The sequence below is a fragment of the Lampetra planeri genome, chromosome 7 (assembly GCF_965212315.1).
Source record: "Lampetra planeri chromosome 7, kcLamPlan1.2.h2, whole genome shotgun sequence".
In the NCBI taxonomy this organism is placed as follows: domain Eukaryota; kingdom Metazoa; phylum Chordata; class Hyperoartia; order Petromyzontiformes; family Petromyzontidae; genus Lampetra; species Lampetra planeri.
Window position 1 is genome coordinate 17,302,638 of NC_136113.1, and position 21,996 is coordinate 17,324,633.

The 21,996-nt window shown below is 53.5% G+C and overlaps 1 protein-coding gene across 1 annotated transcript; it reads right to left on the reverse strand.

The window, feature by feature from the left end:
* Positions 1-1,693: 1,693 nt before the first annotated feature.
* REL (REL proto-oncogene, NF-kB subunit) lies at positions 1,694-20,212 on the reverse strand. The gene is made up of 10 exons (XM_078596616.1): positions 20,078-20,212; positions 14,491-14,624; positions 11,872-12,020; positions 8,886-8,980; positions 8,144-8,281; positions 6,222-6,326; positions 5,102-5,320; positions 3,460-3,555; positions 3,211-3,279; positions 1,694-3,072 (listed from the first exon to the last, which is right to left on the reverse strand). Exons 1-10 carry the CDS (start codon positions 20,094-20,096, stop codon positions 2,306-2,308), a joined length of 1,791 nt encoding a protein of 596 aa, XP_078452742.1. The 5' UTR covers positions 20,097-20,212; the 3' UTR covers positions 1,694-2,305.
* Between the last annotated feature and the right edge of the window lie 1,784 nt (positions 20,213-21,996).

The following is a 21,996-nucleotide window of genomic DNA, read 5'->3' on the forward strand; positions in this document are numbered from 1 at the left end:
ACTTTTGCTAACAAGTGAAAATGGATAATAAAGGGGTTTGGGTGTGATCGCGTAAGTATAAATGTGTCGTAACCCTCCAGCATTTTCTACAGTTGCAGAGCATGCTTGCCAACAAGGTCATTCAATTGATTTTGATAAGGTTGAAGTGTTGTGCAAGACTAATAATTAATTACTGGCCGAGACTAATTCGAGAATCTATTGAAATTGAGAGAAATATAAACAATTTTAACCGCTCCGACAGCTCCAGGCTTATTGCGGCCTGGAAGCGTATTATTAATACACCTTACAATTGTATTCCTTGTAAATGCAACGCATGCTAATCAACTGTCATTAACAATCTATGGTTGTATATCCATAATACACGTTTTTTTAGTTGAATCACGTAAATATATAAATGTGTCGTTAAACTCGCCACCACCCGACACAGCCAACTAGTAAGGTTTGTCACGTAAATATAACACGCCAATGTGTTACTAGTACAGCACGCCGGTGTGTTGGAGAGCAAATACACAACATTTACAATGATTCACATGAAACCTTTACAAATGTTGTGGATTTACTCTCCAACACACCGGTGTGCTGTACTCGTAACGAATTGCCATGTTCTGTTTACGTTTCAAACCTTACTAATTGGCTGTGTCGAGTGGTGGCAAGTTTAATGACGCATTTATTTTTAGGCGATTTAACCCCAAAAAACCCCTACATTATGGATGACAGTGGTCATCCATAATGTAGGTTTACAATAAACACCCCTCTGCTTTCCGCCGCTGATTGTCTCACAGCGATGACGGTCACCTTGCTGCTGCTGCCGCTCTCTTTAAGACCGGAAGCAGCAGGTGGAAGGCTTCACTCTTCTGGCAAATCGCCCGATGGTGCTGGCTGATGGACTTACCAGCGAACCGTCACGGTACATCTCGAATTGTAAATGTTGTGGATTTAGTCTCCAACACACCGGTGGGCTGAAGTAGTAAACTACACTATACACTACGCACCACTCTATATACGACTATACACTACACTAGTAATTGGCGCTATCTGTTTACGTGACAAACCTTACTGGCTGTGTAGGGTGGTGAAGGGTTACGACACACTAATACTTACGCGATCTAACCCAAAAACCTTAATAAATAATATTGGTCGTGGAAGCCTGCTGCGTGTTAGAGTGAAAATGGAGCCATTCGTGCAAAAATGCATGGTGAAAATATAAAATAAACACGTAAAACAGCTGTTGTGAAAAAACGTGTGTTGTTTTTTGTCCGAGCATTTCCAAAACGCACCGCATTCGTGATAAAACCAGCGAATAAAAACAATTGACCAACGAGCTAAATGTTGTATCGTGAATAAAAACTACCTGACTCACTGCATATGTTTCGCTTTGATTTTGATGAAAGCGTATAAATTGTCTGTGAGTGTAGCTTCAGCTCCTCGGACTGAAATTTGCACCAAACGCAGGCATTTCTCAGAGGGATAGAGCTCGCAGTCGAAATGTTAAACATTTGTATTATTAGGGAAAACAATAACAACAACTTTTTACTCAGTACAATATGTACATCTTTAAAATTCAGTTTCAGAGTAAAACATTAGTTCAACATCAGGCTCAGGAAACAGAAACGCTTTCAAAGTTAAAGTTCCAAAATGAGAAGTAACCCAACCCCCAGCCGCCCCCCCCCCCCTGAAAGCCCCACCCGCCCGTGCAGCAATGGACGTTTCCACGACGTCACAGAGACCGCGAGCGCGTGACTCGTGACTCAGAGGGCGCTTACGAGCGCCCCCTCCCCTTCCCTCTCCCCGGCACCCCACCGCCACCGCCGTGAACACACAACTGTTCAATAGAGCTTCATCGCACAAGGATGTCACATTACACAATTCAGTAACTGAATAACGGTAAATCAGGATTGCTTTGGAAGCAACGGGTAAAAATACACGTACATTTTTAAAAATCCACTTATGGTAATCATAATGAAAACACGAACATATATTACTCTTGTAATTGCAGCAAGGGTTCTTTTTAAAACCCTCAACCGGACGGCTTGGTAAGAACCTCGCACCAGTAACCAATATGCACCAGTGGAATTCGCGCGGATACCAAAATCCCATCGACATCTCAGAAACGAGTAAAAATGCCCCCTCAACGTTCTACGCAGAAATCGTGCAGCCAACGGTAAAAACTTCTACAAAAGCTAATTACATTCAAGCCGCATACGAGGAAGTAAAAAACTCATAAAGTTGAAAAATAATACGTTTGTGTACACAGAGCGCACAGCCAAGTCGAACGCCCAGACGCCGGTGGTGGCACCCAGCGCCGTCAGCCACTGTGCTCCACGTCCACGCCGCCGCCGACGCACAGCCCATAGGGCATGTCGAGCGGCGCCGAGCTCGGCTCCTGGAAGGCGAAGCCCCCTCGCACTTGCCCCGTGAGCAGCTCCGTGTACGTCTGGGGCCTCGCGTGGAACACGCCGCCGCCCCCACCGAGGAACGCCTCTCCCACGTGGTGCTGCTGCGCGTGGTGCTGGAGGTGCTGATGGTGCTCGTGCGGTCGCTGCTGGCGATGGTGAAGCTGTCGGAAGACGTGCGGCGTCTCCGTGCCGGCGCTCTGCGGACGCTCGGGCGTCCCGCGCGCGAGGCTGGCGCCGGGCCCCTCCTCTCCGAGCGCGCACGACGAGAGCGGCGGGCGCGGCGGCACGCAGGCGACGGCGTACGTCGGCGTCGCCGCGCCAGCGTGCCAGCCGTACTGCTCGGCGGGCTGCGTGCGCTTGAGCGCCGCGTCGATGGTCGCGAGCGCCCGGTCAAGGACGTTGATTCCCTCGTCGCCGTCGCCGTCGCCGCCACCGCCGCCGCCGTGGCCGCCGGGAACCCCTCCCCGCGTGGCGTCCGGCCCAAAGAGGGAGAGGCTGCCCCGGTAGGTGGGCGCGGCGAGCGGCGGCTCGGGCTCGCCGGCCGGGCAGCAGCCCGTGGGCGCCGCGCCGTAGCCGGCTGGCGACGCCGGGTAGAAGTAGGGCACGAACGCCGGAATGGCTTCCGGCTTCACCGGCATCGGCGGCGACGTCGCGAGCTCCGCCGGCTTCCGTGGCTCTGCAGGACGAAGCGAACGTTTCTTTTAACGCTTTTGAAAAAGCGACGTCGAGGTCGCGTAAAAAAACACACAACGTCGTGAAAGCGGCACGTCGCCTGGCGTGCGTCGCTAGACTTGGTTCGCGTTCGGCGCTCTACCTTTGTGCTGCTGCAGCTTCACTTTGAGCCGGCGTCTCGTCTCGTTGCACGTGGCCACCGACGACTCTCCTGGGTTCGACAGCAAAGCAGAGGCGAATTTAAGTTTAAATGTTCGTGAGATAAGAATCGCGTCTGACGGGGCGTTTGAGAAAACTTTTCAAAAGTTGGCGTTTCGGCTCGGCGACATATTGACGACCCGTGGGGCTCGCGATCAGAGTGGAGAGTCGAGTGATTGCCGGGGGAACTCACCGTTCTGCTCACACCAGCTTCCCTGGGAGGCCTCTGCAGCGCAGCTCTGAAAGGCCGAATGCTTCTTCTTGCGCTTCTGCTGCAGGTGGTGAGGATCTGCGATTTGAAATTTTGAGGTGTTTTAAGTGATTGATATGCGATTTCAGCAAATTAAGAGGCACATGAAAAATCCCAAATAAAAAAAAAAATATAAGACACGTTTTAAAAAGAAGTCCTAGGTATGGGTATATATGGCACCGCGGCCGTCACGACGCAGAACAATGGTGCCGCCTGTAGTGCAGGAGGCAACCTCATTTCTGCAAAGCGTCTGTATGCACTTTGCACGTACGGCAATTATTTCTTTGTTACTAAATCAGCAATGGTATTTAGAGCTGTGAAGAGATAATGAAATTTGCTGGCATTAGCAGAACCATTTATACACCCTGGCGAATTCCTCATCGCCGGTCACTTCCCCTTTTGCTTGCCGTGAAAAGAACAAACGCCCAATTGTTTCCACATCGGCCTCCTCAAATGCGGTCTAGTTGCCCTCCTCTCCGACGTCCACACGAAAGACGAGGCCAACGCGTGTGCAGGGGGCGACGACCGGCTAGACGCACGATGACCGGCCCCCCACCCCCCACCCCCCGCCTCTCCCCCCCTCCCCCCACCGTACCGGCAGCTGGGGAAAGTCGGGACAGAACCGATGGGCCCAGAAATTTTATGGAATTCAGAATTTTTGACTAAATTCTATTTTAACAGGGCCCACGCAGAAATGCAATTCTCAACCTATATAGTCAAGCGAGTCGAAAATCTGTACGGATTATATGGCTGGGATTCTCGCCACACGACTGGGATTTTCCCGTCCGATATGGATACTTTATTCACAGGTAAGAGCAATACGCGCATTTCTCGATTTCGGTTGCGCAATCACGGTCACCCACAGCTGTATTTCCCAACCTCACGACTACTCCCACGGGAAACAGGTTTCTATGATGACCACCTTCGGATGCATTCAGTGGCTGAATGTGCATACTAGTGTGGTGGGTCACATGGAGTGGAGTTTATAAACAATGACATACGGAGGGAGCTGCCCCACTGGCACAGGGCCAACTGAAAGAGATGGCCGCCACTGCCGCCACAGGGCTTGCCCGGGGCTCCGTGACGGATTGCCGAGTCTAGCACCTGGCTCGCGAAATTCCTCGGCGTGCTGCAGGCCGGGGACTTTCCCAAAAACCAGTGCTCGTGACCCATCGAGGTTCGCGACTTCACGTTTACCAATCGTCTCCAGCCAAATTCGAATGAGGCCGCCACGCACGACACGTGTCTCAAGACCATTAGACGGCAGCCTCGCGTGACGTGGACAGCACCGGTACAAATTACGAGCGCCGTCAAAGTCGAGCGAGACGCACTCGAGGCCTCCACCTTAACGTGTACGTCAAACGTGAGACGCCTTTGGTAATCATCGAGCGCGCGTGCAGCGTGTTAAAAAAACTTAAGTTTGCAATCGAAGGGAGATAATTGGTCGGAACGGAGAAGCAGGCTTGTCAACGCGAAGTAATTCGGCCTCCGGCGCAGCAAACATCGGCGTCGGGTCCTCGCACGACCCTCGGCCTTCGTGTCGATGCCGCCCCCCCGCCCCCCTCACCCCCCTCACCCCCCTCACCGGTGTCGACGGGGGTGTAGTGGAACTCCAAGGGCTCGCTGGTCTCCCCGTCCGAGGGCCGCAGCAGCTGCACGCGCACGCACACAGGCGCGGCCGTGTGCCCGTCGCGGTACGGCGGCGTGCGGAACACAATGGCCACCTGCCGGTGCACGTCGGTCTGCGAGAAGACGCCCCGCGCCTCCCAGGCGTCCTCGTCGAAGAAGCGCACAGCGATGTCCTCTGCGTTACGGGAGGGAGCCAACGACGCGCGCATGCACACGCCACAGACCATGCACACACACCGCACACACACCACACACACACCACACACACACACACAACACACACACACCACACACACACAACACACACACACCACACAACGTGCACACACACAGCACAGACACACCACGCACAAACAAGGGTGGAAATAAGATGAGAGGGATGCATAAGTGGATACATAAACTAGAATTTCATGTAAATTATAGCTCTACGTCAATGCACTGTTGGATGAAGGCTTCCCCATGCCGCGTCAGTTATGGGGGTAGTTTGACCGTATTTGCCTACACTGATAAGTATTTGGGGTTGGTCAACGGGGGGCCTGGGACCGGCTCAGATGTCACTCGCTGATATCTCAACAAATCCTGGGCCCCACTTCCCTCTGCCAACCCACACTGACCAGTGCGGTGCAGTACGGTCAAACAACTCCACGGTTGCCATGGCGCAGGCCTCGGCTAGCAGACGCCTGACAAAGAGGCTGTAAATCATAACTCGTAACTCTTATGATATGTTCCTATTGTAGATCAGCTATAAGCATCTGTAGGATTCGAGGTGATCATTGTTAATGCTCGACATTCACTAACAGAGTTGAAACATAGCATAGCTGCAGGCCGCTCGGTAGCAAATGAATCAAGATAAGGGTTTCACCGGAAAACTGCGGTAAATGTTTTTACAGTGTAAATAAAAACACATTCATAGCAGCGCTTCTAAGAACTCGTCATTTCTGCGACGTTATACGCGTGCAGCAACTCGACTTTGTTTGACATGCATTTTTGGAACGAGTTATCTGGCTGACCCGTAGCTCGGCTGTGCAGAGAGATTCACGCGAGCGGCTGAGTGGCTGAGCGAGCGATGGTCTCACCTTTTTGGACCTTGTCACACAGGATGTAGCGCTCGTCCCCCCCCGCCGCGCAGCCCGAGTGCTCGTTCAGACGGATGATCTTGAGCTCCGAGGTGTTGCACCCCTCTGCACACGGACGCCACACGGCAAGTTGACGTCCCCGTTCGCGCGCCCGTTCACGCGCCCGTTCACGCGCGGTGCGGCGTTTGCTCCCGCCGGCGACCGGCTCCTGCGGCTGCCCGTCCCTCCTATAGAGCGTTCCATCTGCACTTTCTGCCGTAACGTGGCCTCGACTCCATCTCTGGCCTGTAGCATTCTACCCGCGCTTCGGATCAGGGACAGCAACCTACGGTTCTTTGACCCGAGGTCTGCGGCCGCACGAAGCCAACGAGAGCACCTCGAAATCACCCAACGAGAGCACCTCGCCTGCACTACCCAGGTTTCAAAACACGATGTGACATTTTCCTCCATGGCTGTTTATAGACGTTTTATAAATTCAAATTATAGCCTTCTAACACATTCCTACTGCTACAGGTCACTAGCACTGACACGCTGCGAGCAGTAACTCACCGCTAGAACACAACAACCACCTGCACGAAAACACCACTCCTCTTTTTATGGCCGTGTTTGCCAACGGTAGCGTTTGTGATTTCTTTTGCAGCCTGTACTGTGCAAAAATGTAATATAATTATTAATATAAAAGCTTTCAAAAGCCCCTCCTAAACTGTTGGAAGAGCGACACTCCTTGAGCCCAAACTCCAAACTGAACGCACAATTGCTTACAGGCCCCACACACGAGCACGGCACGCTCCTCGCCTCCCATCCACACGAACATTTCCGACGGCGATAAAAGCGCATGGAGATGCACGCCGCGACACGCCTCCGCCTCGTTCCCGTGTTGTTATTGGTGTCGGTCTCGCCACCTTTTCAGAAATTTCATTTGTATGCCGAGATATACCCACACAGTGGAATTCCGGCAAGTGACTAAATGGGGCCATGAGCGCTTTCGAAGTTATCAAGATTGCACGGCAACAAATCACACATTTCAGACGGACATTTCCGCGCGGTGCCGCCACACGACGTGCACAGCGGCGCTCCGGCGTTCAAGCAGGCGCTCGCGCGCAGCTGAGAAGCAAAGCCGCGGCGTGTGCGGACAGCGGCAGTCGCCCCGCAGGCCCGGCGATGGTGCGTGCCGGGCCCGGTGGATGATGCGGCGATCGGCAATAACGACGCCCACGGGCGCCCTCCTCGACGCCGGTAAATATCGCTAAGTGCGTGGGCACTTCCAGGTTTGTAATTTTTTCTCTGTAATCGGACATCACGATACATAACCGCGTGTTCGGTTTTGGCCGCAATTATCGAGAATCCGGTCATATCGAAGAACAGCCGACTTATTGTAATCGTACAGCACGTATACCGAGTGCGATGAAAAATAGATGTCAATAATTCCTATTATTGAAAGTCACCCCCACCTTCTGGGGGTTGATCATCAAATGCATCATGCAATAGTAATCCAATTTATAATGTGTGCAATATTTCACACACACACACAAGTGATCGTGACGCACGGCTAAAAATTATACGTTGTGATAAGTTGACAATGCCTGTCCGAAATACAGCCTTCTCCTTGCCATGTGAATGTGGAATTTCCACCAGTGGCTCAGGGATGCTAATGGAGAGGAGTATCGTCCTTGCCCGTTTGACAAGGCAAATGCCCCCCGGGTGCCTTCCGCACAAGAGCCGAGCATCTCAAAGTGCTCTTGTTCCAAGTGATGAATCAGAGATGGAGCCTTGAACCTCGCTCAAGGCAACACCACTTCAACAGATTTAAGCCTGGCTCATGCTCGGCCAGAGGAGCCACCCAGCAGCACCAGGGGCCGCAGACAGCCTCCAGGGAGACGCCGAGCGGGCGTGAGGGGGAGGAGCGGCCGTGAGCGACTCACTCTTGTCGTAGATCGGGTTGGAGACCACGGGCGGCAGGGCCTTCACGATGGAGCCGTGCGAGTTGATGAGGAAGGCCTCGAAGCAAAACCGCACGGCGTTGAGGTCCAGGCCCTCCATCTCAAATGCCAGCCCGCCCACTGTGAGCACAGGGGGTACATGCAGGGGGGGTACACACACAGGGGGTACACGGGGGGGTAAACACACAGGGGGCACATGTCAGGTCAATCGGAATCAGCATCGGTGGATTGATATTCACGGAACATAACAGACGGACTCGGCAAATCAACCTTCATTGGAAATGGGCGCGATGCCACAGGTCTGGAAATGTCCCCGCTCCGGTCGGAAACGCCAACCCTGGTCTGGTTTAATAAATCACCAGGGTATTATGCCTGTGGTCATGACGATGCCATTTATGATAAAAAAAAAACATAAATGAATACCACTACAAAGTATTATTACTCAGTATGCACTCCAGACATGATCAAAACCGTTTAATAAAATCTGCAATTGAGCGGCTGTGACGTACGTAGACAATCCCACCTCATTGGAATTTTATGATTTCATGGGATTTCTTGAGAGCCCAGACGTGAAAAAACGTAATTAAGGCAACGCAATACGAATTTGGACAACGTGTGCATCAGGATGCATCTGCAGAACTGTTGTTTCAGAAGCCGCTGGCGAAAACCGCAAAGGCAATTCCCGTCGTGTCGTCATCGCTCCACTCGCGCTCGGCAGGCTCACCGTTGAAAGGGTCGATCTTTTGTTTGGTGACCCTCATTCGGATGGCGCTCATGATGTCTTTCCGCTTGGCGCACTGGATGCCCAGGTTCTGGAATCTGGCGTCACAAAGCGTGGGCGGACGAGAGCACAGGCCCGTCAAGGAGCGCGACGATCGCAGCACTTCAGACGAATGAAACGCGGAAGATCGCCGAGATAACGACGCCGCGTACTTAAAATAAAACGATAAAAGTGGCGCCGCCGCCTTCACGTTCTCAGTTGAATGTGTCCCAGTCCCTCGATAAATACGGGTGGCTGGGACGGGCAATCGGACAACCGCAATGCCACGGCGCCCAGGCCCCTCCTTTGTGTAACCGAGCCGACGGCCCGGTTGGCTCGATCTCGCGGTCCGGTCCCGCCCTTGAGCCCCTGCCCTCGCCACCACTTTGCTCTGCTGCACGTGCCCAGCGTCTGCTCTCTAGCAGTTTGAGGTGGAATTGGGCAGCGAGAGCAATTTTTTTTGTTGCTAAAAGCATTTTTTGTGCAAAGTGCCATGGTACGTGTGTGTGCGTGCGTGCGCTTACACCGCTGCCTACGAAGCGGCGATTGTGGTATTTATTGTAAACGTGCCCCTCACTCAAAACTGTTTATTTTAATCTATGGACATTCCCCGTGAGATGCAGTGACGGTAATAACAAAGACGATCACAGTCAGACAAGCGGCGCTACACCAACAGAAGTAACGCAGTGGCAACACGGTGCGCACGCGCGCTCCAGGACTCTTTCGAGGGACGTCACCTTGCTTGTTCTCGATGGAAGAGATAGATGTGTACCCACGCTTTACCCCACCATCATTGACCTATCAACTCGCTGCAGTGCAATCCATTTGTTGCTAAGTGGTCGGCCGATAAACGCGCCGCTGCTGCAAGTTGGCCTTGAGAGCGGCGTTGTGACGTTGTCGGTGCCGATAGATCCCATCGTCAACAAAGGGGGCAACAAATGCGAGGCCGCTCCATCAAGGATAAACGTGTTATCTGGTAACCGTGAGCAGTGGTAACGCTAGACTCTCGTTCCCGATGGAGCTGATGCCGCAAAATAAGCGACGAACATTAATAAGGCAAAGTTTCTACTGTGGTCCGGGAGGCTTACGAGATTTTACGCGTTGGTTTTGATTTTATTTAACCTTTAAAAGTAAGATGTAAAAGTACTTATTTATGCTTCTTTTCTCTCTCCAAACTTCTTCTACCGTCCGGAGTGCCCGAGTGCGGCTCGCGTTGCTCAATTGTCACTGCCGGGCTTGCTGCCAGCCATCGCCAACTTCCGAATTCAGTTGAAGGCCCTAGGCCGTGCCGTGGTACTGCCCTCCCCTCCCCAGCAAGTCTCTGCCCCCATCTCCCCCTCTGCCCTCACGTCGTTTTTTCGCTTATGCAGAGCGTCGTGAGATGCTGTTGCATTCGACAATACGTAAACAGAAGCTGTTATTCTTGCAATGAAGCTTCTCTGTTTGTGGCACGGCTCGTCGTTTGTGTGGACGAGCACGGTGCTTGTGGTGGCGCTTGTGGTCGTGTAGTATCAGAACACATTCACAGTATGCCATCTACAAACAGAAGTATTTCTAGAGAGCCACATCAATAATATTGACTGCTTGCAGAGTATAGATATCAAAGCTTTATTATTTAGGCCACTTTCATGCGTAGCTGCACTCGGGCAATCCATCACGGAGAGGTCGTGTTTCTGCGAGTTCAGCAAAAACTCGCTTGTGTTGGGCTGCACAGAGCTGATGCCGCTTCTGCTGCACGACCTCGTGTTTCCGAACAAGGGCCGTGGGGGTGTTTGAGCACGAGGCGCCCCCCAGCCCCGAACTCAAGTCAGCGCCACGCAGATGCGTTGGGCAGCGCTGCCAAAAAATCCATGTCGAGAGCCCACGACCGTAAAACTGCACCGAAGCCCACAGCTGTTCCATCATTCGGCCTTTCCCAGCAAGAATCCCATTTTGCTGAAACGCCGCAAAGAGTCGAGGGAGAAGGAAGGCGGGGGAGTGAACACTCCACATCGACGGACGTCCTGTCTGAAAGCAATACCTGGAATTCTTCCAGAGGAGCACTTAACAGGAAATGATGAATTCCCACAATTAAAGAGCCGTTTCCCATATTTACCCACAAAACTCTGCTTGTGGATGGAAGCCTCTGCCAGCAGCGTGTTGAGCACTAAAGCCACTCGTGCACCACTTTAGTGGAGAACGGCCAAAATGTCAAAGAATATTGTATTTGACAAGTTGGGAGAAAATCTGAGTGCCCAGAGAAATCACACAAATACGCGAGGGGCAATACTCAAGAATGTGCACAGCCATCGCAGAAATATTCCACTTTCTGTGCTGCCATTTTGCATCTCACATCTCAGCAGGAGTTTTGGTCTCTCAACACAAAGTCACTTTTGCAAATGAGACTAGTCTGCTCTCTTATTTATCACATAGTTAAACAAATTAAACTTGAAACAGACTATTTGCAGGGTCCAGGGACAACAAATACAAAGGCACGCATTACAGGCGGAAACCAACGTTGTCCGCCAACACGCAACTCAGACCCTGCATCCTTGAATCTTCCCCTCCATGCTGCCGGCCCGTGCGCACGCCGTGCATCGGCGTGTGTGCCCGTGACGGCTCACGATGAGGGAGATGAGCCGTGATGGTGGTGATGGGCATTGCCATGATGGGCAGCGACGAGGTGCGATGGGGGTGCGATGGGGGTGCGATGGGGGTGCGATGGGGGTGCGATGGGGGTGCGATGGGGGTGCGATGGGGGTGCGATGGGGGTGCGATGGGGGTGCGATGGGGGTGCGATGGGGGTGCGATGGGGGTGCGATGGGGGTGCGATGGGGGTGCGATGGGGGTGCGATGGGGGTGCGATGGGGGTGCGATGGGGGTGCGATGGGGGTGCGATGGGGGTGCGATGGGGGTGCGATGGGGGTGCGATGGGGGTGCGATGGGGGTGCGATGAGGAGCGAGTCCTTACTGAACACGGAGGTCGGGTGGCTCGAGCGTCGCCTGGAAGATGCCGTCGTTGCAGTCGGTTCCGACGAGTGCGTGCGGGTGAGGCCGGTAGGGCTCCTCCTTGCTGACGAGCGACACGCGCAGGAGAACGCGCTCGCTGTAGTTCTGCACCTGCAGTGCGCACGCGCGGCGGGAACAAATGGACATTTGGATCTTTTGTGGAGAGCAGCGCATCGCTTTGAGAGCAGCCGTGGAATATAACGGTCACGGAACTACCGCTAAAGTGGCTTCAGTCGTCCTCTCTATCCACACAAGGGGCACATGCTGCACTTGCCCTGCAGTGTTCGTCACGTGTCTATTGCAGTATTACTCAGAGCTGGAATACCAAATCAGAAAAGGTAAATGAATGCGATGGTGTTTTATTTTGCGCAGTGATTGGTGACCGAGCTGAGATCACCAACTTGAACCCCGTTTAATCACGGGCAGCCAAAACCTGGATTTTAACCCAGGAACTTCGAGGCGCTGTTTCGGTGACTGATCAGCGGGACACCAGGCCACCTCGGCGCATTTACCTCTGACTCAACGACAGACATGTACATTACAGTTTAACACGTAGGCTTTCGCGACCAATGTCATCCATAATGTATTCTGGACATACATTACAATTGTGTTATTGACATCACCTCATGAGAGGCAGACATTCGAATAATGAGACAATGAATTATAAAATAAGAATTTTAATATTTTCGCAGAAAATGGTCCTGGAAGGGGACTTAAAATACACGATAGATGACAATTTGGATTTGCACAGCTTCTGAATGCGAGTGCATTTCAATGCACCGTGCATGTTTGTTTTTATCGAAAGCGAGAGCCGTACGCAGAGGCAGAAAGAGTAAGATCTTGGAGCCTGGACGTGATCAGGGACAGACAGGCAGTCGACAGCTAGGACTGCTGGGGGAACGGAGTTGCAGACTTAAAGGGCAGCAGAGGAGGATGGGCGCTCCGGTGTTAGTTTTCAAGAGGGAGCCCTCGTCCACCAATAGACGATGTTCTGCCACGCCCGGTGGAGTACGTTCATCACCAGCAAGACTTTACTTGGCATCCACATTTAAACACACGCGCACGCGCAGGGCTAAACCGCACGCTTACTACAGAGGTGAACACAGGTGCATTACACGCGTGAGTACATGGCACGCAAAGCACACACACACGCACAGTTGATATATACACACACAGCTTTATACACTTGCATGCGTGTGTGCGTACGTGTATACATAGATGTCTTTGTTTTTACTAGAACCAGCATGATGTAAAAATTGAGTGCCATTCCACAGATAAGAAACTCCTTTTAATGGTCTATAAAAAGTCCCTCTGTAAACGAGAGCCCTCACTGATATGACAATGATGATGACCGATGAACCACGGCCGGATTAAATGTCTCTCTTTGACGGTGCCAGATTCACGGCGCTGTCGGTTCCAACGGGGCGCCCGCCGCACAATGAGACTTCACAGCCACCGCTCACATCTCCTCCCCACGGGTTGCACCACGCGACGCGGCGCGGGAGACGGGGGCCTTCCTCCAGCAACGGAGTTGACCACCAAGGGCAGCGAGAAGCTTTGCCCAGAGCAGCGGGGGAGGCCGCGCGCACGCACCCGCACACCCGCACACCCACACTCCCGCACACCCGCGGCGCTGTGTAGCGATGTTCACCAATGGGCACGGGTGTCTTGGGACTGGCACCCGAGCGGCAATCGGCTTTGGCACCCCAATGGTTGCGGTCATTCAAGTAAAGCGATCGTCTCTGCCATTCAGAACAACATACAAATAAATAGCGTACAGCCCCATTGTCGATCCACTGCTGGATGAAAGCCTCCCCCCCGCAACGGCGTAGGTCATGGGGGTTGTTTGTCTGTACTTCACCATGCTGGTCAGTGTGGGTTGGCGTAGGGGCGGGGGGTACGGATCCGAGATCGATTGCGATATTACTCGCCACCGATGTTAGCCGTGGCCGTGAGTCAGGCTCGGTTGGCTGGGTTCATCGTGCAGTGTGCCAAACGCCGCGTCACTGCTAGATTCACGTCGACGCAGAGTGCAGAGTAGGGGGAGGGGGTCCGTGGGTGGATGTCTTGTGACGTCTACTGTGGAAGAGGACAATCGGTAAGTTTGCATGAATTTTTTAGAGAACTCCTCCGAGACCCGCTCCACCAAATTCAATGAATGACGAGTCATTGGAAAGCCTGCGATGTGTAGTTTATCCAGCGGATGACAACGTACAAAAAAATTCCCTTTGACCAGACAATTTCGCTTATCGGCCCCGGCGCTGCCCATCTGCTCGATACCAATTACAAAAGCCCGGTGCGTGAAGCAGCTCCATTTCAAAATCACACATGGGATAGGCGTTGTGGCGTTAATGTGGGGAGTGTGTGGGGGTTGGCGGAGCTGTCGATGTTAATGGGCTTCCCCCTCCATCGTATAAATGGCGGGCGGCGAGTATCAGCCAAGCCGATGAACGGCGAGGGTCGCGCGAGCGCCGCGTCGCTCTGCCCGCCGTGTTATATTCGTGAGAGGGCGCCCGCCCGCGGTGTCGCTGGAGGCGAGAGAAGGGACGCGGACGGGGAGAGGTGGGCACTGGCGAATCACCTGCACGGTAGGGTAGGTCTTGGTGCTGGTGTCGCTGCGCTCGCCGAAGATGCTGCCCGTGGCGCGGCCCTCGCACTGGTAGCGGAAGCGCATGCCCCGTTGCTTGGGCTCCTCCACGATCACCAGGGCCGGATCTGGGAGACGCGGCGAGAGGAGAGCGGCACGGCCGCGATCACCACACGCAACACAACGCCCCGTGACAGTGATGCATCGACGTCGCTCGACATCGGAGACCTGACAACAGATTTTTTAATCGGTGGCTGGGAGATGTTAACTACCTCGCCTGGTATTCAGGAGGTCGTGGGTTCAATCCCCACCCTGATGCCTGCTGCTGTGTATTTGGACTTTGAATGTCTCTCTCCCCATGATTGCGGGGATTTTCTCGGGGTTCTCCAGTTGTTCGCTCCACATTTAGAATCAACGTGATGCGTTTAGAGCATTTGGCTGCTTTACATTTCTACATCAGCCACTTCGTCGAGCTATTTCGTACAGTGGGCCTTATATGTTAAGTAAACAATAGTTTAGTTTAAATGGAATTAGATGTTGTTTGTGGTTGAACACCAGCCTGACTTACTCAATGGCGATTGTGCCGTCACTAAGCAGGCAATGTCACAATTCATCCCCCAGGCAAGTAAATTAATTGTCACAAATAGACTCAATTCCAGAAGACTCTTTGTTGTCTTGTCTTTTGTGCCCCGTTATTTGTAAATCGAAGCTAAATGTTCCCCTCAATATATCGTTTACAAATGAGATGCAAAAATAGTTATCAATTCTCACTCGAGTCGGACAGCCGCAGTAGGCCCTTGCGTGGCACACTCACACACACTCGCACCTTACAATCCATCACCGTCCTTCTATGCTCCCACACCTATGCTGCCCGCCATCACCAACCCGCTCGGGCCAGCGTGGTGAGGCACGGTCAAATAACCTGCACGACCAGCACACGGCTTGGGGAAGCCATCATCCAGCAGTGGATTGACGAATTAAAGCTCAGCAGCTGCTGCTTCTGCACTTTAGGACTCCGCGAGCCGCGAGGTTACTGCATCTCAAAGCGCCTCGACATTGGGCGGAAGAGAAGGTGCGAGAGGTTCCTCCTTCCCCTTCTTCGCAGGAGGAAGCTGCGGTGGAGTCGCATCGTGCGGCCCCAGCGTGGTTTACGAGCCGGTTTATCGCTCCAGGCGCCGTGCGAGCGGTCGTTAATCGCGTGTCAAGCGCCCCGGTGGTACGCGCCGGCGTGAACGGCGCTCTACCAGAAACAATTCATATTCTCATTATTGTGGTTGTTGTCAAGCGGCGACGAGGAGATGCGTACACTTTGCGCGCAGCACGCACACAGCCGTGCGTCTTCCGCTCTGGGTAAACACGCATCGCCACCAGCAAGAGAGTTCGTGTCGTCGGTATAGTCAACATTTGGTCTCACTAATGTGGTTACGCGTGTACTGTACTGTCGTGCAGACGCAAAACCAACACGGAACATTTTCCTATAAATTACACCCTTTGAAATGAAGAGCAGTTATTGCAGCCATCCATTGTGCACTATTTTAAACGTCATGTATTGAAGATGTTTTCACCAAGCGACTCTGGATGTGGGGTTGGTGGGTCGCGCTGATATCATCCCGATGTTTTCAGCGCTCGTATCAACACTTGCCAAGTTAGACCCAGTGAACAAATGCAGCGGGAAAAACCGCAGCTAAACCACTCGTGCAGCAAATCAGTTGAACCGATCGGCTCCCTAAGCAAGCTCTGTCCCCTCTCTCGCCGACCTCCACGCTCACTACCGCATCCCACTTGGTTTGTGGCTGCGGGGGTGTTTTTCAGATCAGCGGTGGTTTTCACTTCCAAGTGAAAAAAGTGCCATCTTCACGAACTCCACATTCTCAAGTCAGATGCCCGTCTTATATGGCTCCATCACCATTGACTTGTCACAATGCATTTATTTTATCGACACCAAAGTGATGGTGGGGTGAGTAGATCCCCGCCTCCCTCTTCTCATCAGTTAGGCGCGATGCCAAATCTGAAGCGCCGTCTGGACAAATATATTGCGAGCTCATTACGCTGGCCAGATCGTCTCCCGCAGTGACAACAGGCCCCCCTGTTAGAGCGGCAGTAGCGTACGTGCACCAAGAAGGCTGCAGGAAAGTACAGAGAGACTCATTTCCTAACCATCACGCAGGGCTTCCCGGAGGAGACTGCGAGCCGGACGTCACGGGCCCCGCGGTGCCCGGGGCACGCGAGGCCGCGTGGGCGCTGCTTGGGCCGCCGCCCCCGCCACACAAACACGGGCTGCTCAAGAGGAACTTGAGATGAGTTTCTTTCTCGGAAAATGTGTTCCAGGTATTCGTCGGCGTATCTCAGCCCTCGCTGACGCTGCATCTGTATGCGCGCCAACCGTTCTGTCTGCACCTAATCCTGACCCTACACCGGTGCCTACCGCTTGCTTAAGAGCGAGCCGTATGTTTTCTTGGAATCAAAATACTGAATTGTGCTTTGCTTGGGATTGAATTAAGGTTAGGATTGTAATTAAGCACGTGCGAGGGTTTATAATTTGAATATTTTTTTGTTTAAATTGCTCATTCATTAATTCACTGTTGTGGGTCAGCTGAGACGCTGATTCAAAAGACGATGTAAATTTACGCCCCCTTACTACCGACTGGTCAAACAATAAGCCGAGCCGATGCTCAAACACACAGTTCATCTTGAGTCCCGACCCACACGAGACCCACGTCTACCCAGCTCACCTCTTCCGCTCGAGTCCATAGTCGACAATAAAACGCCCTCTACGCGGAATCGTTCCTTCTCAGAAAACGCTCTTCACAGGAAGCGCTCAGAGGTGGGGAGTGCGCAGAGGGGCCACCCATCACTTCCTAGCTCGCCGCTCGGCCATCTCACACGGGAATACCCTGAGGTCAAAGTCGACACCGTGAGAACGGCTTCTCGTAGCTCCTTACAACAACCGGCGGCGCTTCCGCTGCCCTTACGGGATGCGGGGGGACGCCGAAAGGGGAAGGAGAGGGCACGCGCTGGCTCACCCGGGGCGAAACCCACGCCGCCTCGTCAGGATGGGGAAGAGAAGTGAGGAGCGCGGCGCCGAGACACCCGAGCACAGCGTCCAATGCCAGCGGCCGCATTGAAGCCTTCCCGGAGTGGCGCGCCGAGATTAAGTTCCCAGCAGAGAGAGAGGAAGCAGAACTCTCCATGCGCTCGAGGGGTTCCAGAGACCCACAACCGCCGCGGCGTCGCTCTACCCAACGTGCAAACGGCGCGACAGCCCGCGGGTCGCGGCGGTCAAGGCGCTGGGTTAGGCAGAGGGATACGGACATTTCCAGGGCCCATTCCAACCACTGCGACCAACACTGTTTTCCTGGCACGGATTTTCCAACACTGAACAACAACAACAGATGCACCTGCTCCCTGTGGGGGGAGTGATGACTCGCACCACAAGTAGACTGCCACACAGACAATGATGAATACCGAGTCGGTAGCCATCAGCTCGTGTGTGGCACTTGATGGATCGCTGCATCATTTGGCTGCGAGAGATGGTCATGGCCTTGGCATACCTTCATGGCCGATGATGACCATGATTATTATCCTGTCACCACTGGGGAGCCGGATCCAATCCTGAACTCGAACCCACTGGCATTACGCAACGCCTCCGCAGATGCTGCCAGCATCTTTGCACATTGGTTGCGGGATTCTGCTCAGGCACAACGAGCAACACGTAAGGGGGCTGCTCTTGCCCAAGACGTGGTGCTCGGCTCTGTCAGCGACGCGCCATCAAAGCTGCGTGCCAAGCGCTGTCCTCAGAGCACATGGTGAATAGTGAGGTCAAGGCTGTCCAGGTCAAGACCCTCCCCACTCAAACACTGCCGCCGCTGCCGCACTCTGTACGTCTTGTGCACAAAGACAAAGATCCCCCATATAATCTTAACAGACTGTTGAGGCAAGTGCTGTTAGCAAGTAGCAGCTATGAAGGCCGGCACGGTACACGAGGGGGTGGTTGGCCAGCACCACGCCCGACCGCCTTTGTCTCCCCAGTGGCGATGTTTTTACACACTGCCCCAGATACTCATTTGAGGCCGAGTCGAGCTAGGGGAGGTCCAGGTCCGATTCAGATAATGGTCACTGGTGTTGGCCGCGAGCTGGAATCGAACTCGGGTCACCAGGTTCGTAACGCAGCGGAGCGCTAACCGCTACGCTACCGCACAAGACACTAACAACACACATTTATACACAAAACGCACATTTATACACAAAACACATTCCCATTGGCACCCATACACACGCGACTCCTGAGTGCACACCATTCTACCACATCTTACATTCTTCGATACCGCCCTTCCTTTACAGGCACACGACTTCTCCTCCTCTATCACATGGACACCGGTGAAAAAGAGCTTCATAGCTCATCGGATTCCTCCAGTCTAAGTAAAGATGCTCATTCTGATCTCACACACATACACGCGCGCGCTGTTCGCATCTAATACTCCTCGCCTCACACATCCATACAACCTCCGCGAAGAACAAGGACGCGTGTGTGTGCTGCACAGGTACACACACGCACGCTACCTGTGCTGCACAGGTAGCCGAACCGGGTGAGCACCCGGCGGCCTGCTACCACCTGGAGCCCCAACCACAGTCCCGCACGACGGAGGCCACGGTGGGGGGTGTGGGGGGGGCACAGCCCCGCCGCCAACGCGGAACAAACGGAGCAACAACTTCGGTCAGAAAGCACGGCGCTCGCTCACTCGCTCGGCACGCACGGACACACCGTGCGTGCCACATGCTCCAGGCAGCCTCACAACCTGGCCACGTGCTCCAAACAGCATCACAACCTGGCCACGTGCTCCAAGCAGCCTCACAACGTGGCCACGTGCTCCAAGCAGCATCACAACCTGGCCACGTGCTCCAAGCAGCCTCACAACCTGGTGCCCCTATAGACACTTGGCATCAGCAGGCAGCTCACAAGCTGGCCACGTGCACCACAGCCCTTTCACCTGCAGTCCGCTCATGCACGACGGCCTCATCGTGACGGTTGTTCGGCCATACTTCACCACGCTCGCTCAGGGAGGGTTGGTGAAGGAGGGTAGGGAGCGTTTGAGGTGCAGTACAACACCGACTTTGTGCTTGCGCTGTCGCATCCACTCATTGGCAACAGCAAGCAGCCTATAACACCTGCTATTCGCAGGGCCTTGCCGTGCCAAGTGCTGTCCAGGCTGGCTCGCTCTTGATTGAGCTTCCGAGATCGCACCGGTGATGTCGGCTTAGTACGTTAACGGGACAGATATAGTTGCGTTCAACATAGCAACTGTGGTAACAACATTTGCAATAATAATTATAATCACTTCAAACAAATATACAGTGCCAGAAACAAACACTTAAACAATGAAAACATAGTACACTACAGTATATATTTTTAACATTAACGCACCTATACGTTTACAATTTCCGATGTAAGTCTGCACAGCAATTAGTACACAACTTATATTGATCAAAGTCAACTTAATCTATACAATGTAACTAAAACAACAGCATTATCAGCAATGCATCCGCGTTCCTCGAACAACGCAGCACCGTATCGAAGACTCACCGAAGCGGCGATATTCCATTGTGATGGACAAAACCCCTAAGCACAACTATCTTAGCTACGTAAAGGCGACAGCACGCGGAGTGCAGCAGCAGCTGCCGACGAACACCACAACAACAACAGCAACAGCCTCCTCCTTCCAGCCGCCTCTTATAAACCACGCGCGCTCGCGGCCCTTTTATAGACTGCGTGACGTCACTGAGGTTCCCGCACCCCCCCCCCCCGCCTCTAGACACTCCGTCAACCAATCAACAGCGACAACGCGAGATCTACCCGATCGTCGATTGGTCGATGCCGGCGTGGCAGGGCGGGGCATTCGGCCGTGGGCGGGCGGACGTCACAAGGCGCGTGAGGTCACGCTTGTTTCGGGGGGAGGGGGCGTGGGTGGAATAGACCACCCCCTCCCCCTCTCTCCCAGGGGGGGTGGGGGCGCAACAATAAATGAATCAATCACTTTGACATTTCAGTGGTTTTAAGGGGGAATTTTCGCTCGTTACGAGTTACGTGATGAAAACACCACCAATAAAAACATGTTAAAAGAAGAACTCGGCGATATCATTTTTGTTAAACTACACTGGCTGTTTAAAGTGAACGCAATGAAGCACGTGACCAGGTGCGGGTTGCCCCCCGACGCTGCCGTGCCAGTTGGTTGCGCTCACGGGGGGGGGGGGGGGGGCGCATGGCGCCGGAAGGGGGACCCGATTGATTGTGAGTGAATCAGAATGTTTATTGATGCTGGAGGAATCAGATGAGCTATAAAGCTCTTTGTCACGAATGACCAGCAAGAGAGGGGGGGGGGGGAAGAAAGTTACAACAATAAACACAACGAAAACACGATAGGAGTGCAAAGTATAGGTGAAGGTAAGAAACTCACTAAAACGAACGTTTATTTAACCAGGTAAAGTCCACGATTGGCTTCTTTTCCAGAAGCCATCTGGCCACAAATGGTAGCTCGACGAATTGTCTTATCACGTGGAGATGTCGAGCTCTGCCCAGGTTCACACAGACACGCGGGGCTGGGACATCACCAACACGATGTCGATGATGAAGGGATTCTGGACGCCGGTCAAGCAAAATAAGGGAGTGGAAGCCCACGGAGTGGAACGCGCGTGCGGGGTTATCGTTACATCGCAGAATCGTGACGGATGGCGGCGGCTAGAGGAGGCATTCATCCAGCAGTAGATTGACCATGGCTGATGAGGATGAACACCTCTACAGTGAGCTAAGAATGATAACGTTTTGGTGATTGATGGATCACAGTAATGATGATGATGATGACGGCGATGGCAACGGGCGACGTCTCCCGAGGAGATGGAGCAAAGAGATCCTGGTCCAGCCGAGTGTGTTTGTGTGAGCAGGGTCACGAGACCACGCTAAGTCTCTTTCGCAAGGAAGACCTGGGTCAACAAAACTGCAAAATGCAAAACAAATAGAGCGGAGGAACGCAGTGAAGAGAAATGCAACAACTGTCGCACTTGTGTGGATGGATGGGTGATGTATTGCAGGATTGTGAAAGGTGGCGGCGTCTTGGGGGAGGCCTTCATCCAGCAGTGGATCGACCATAGGTGACGGTGGCTGATGATGAGCCGCGTGTTCAGGAGGCTCGAGTGGTGCCCTGCTCCAGTTAACATTGAGCTGCTCATCGCCTGCCTCACAGTCCTACGCCGTGGTGACAATGCAACGTCCCCACTGGACGCGCGTGACTGTGATGGGTGTGTGGCAGTGCAAGTTCTCAACTCTTGTTGGTTAAACGTCCCCCCACCAACCAAGCCCACGGGCCCCCCGCGCCCCCCACACTCCAGCCGCGGCACCCCCTCGCCCGGGTTACTCGTGCCACAAGACACTCATCAAGTGTCCACGACTCTCGTCGGACACGCCGGCAAGTAGGCGATGCGTGTCATGCCGTGCATTGGTGTGTCTGT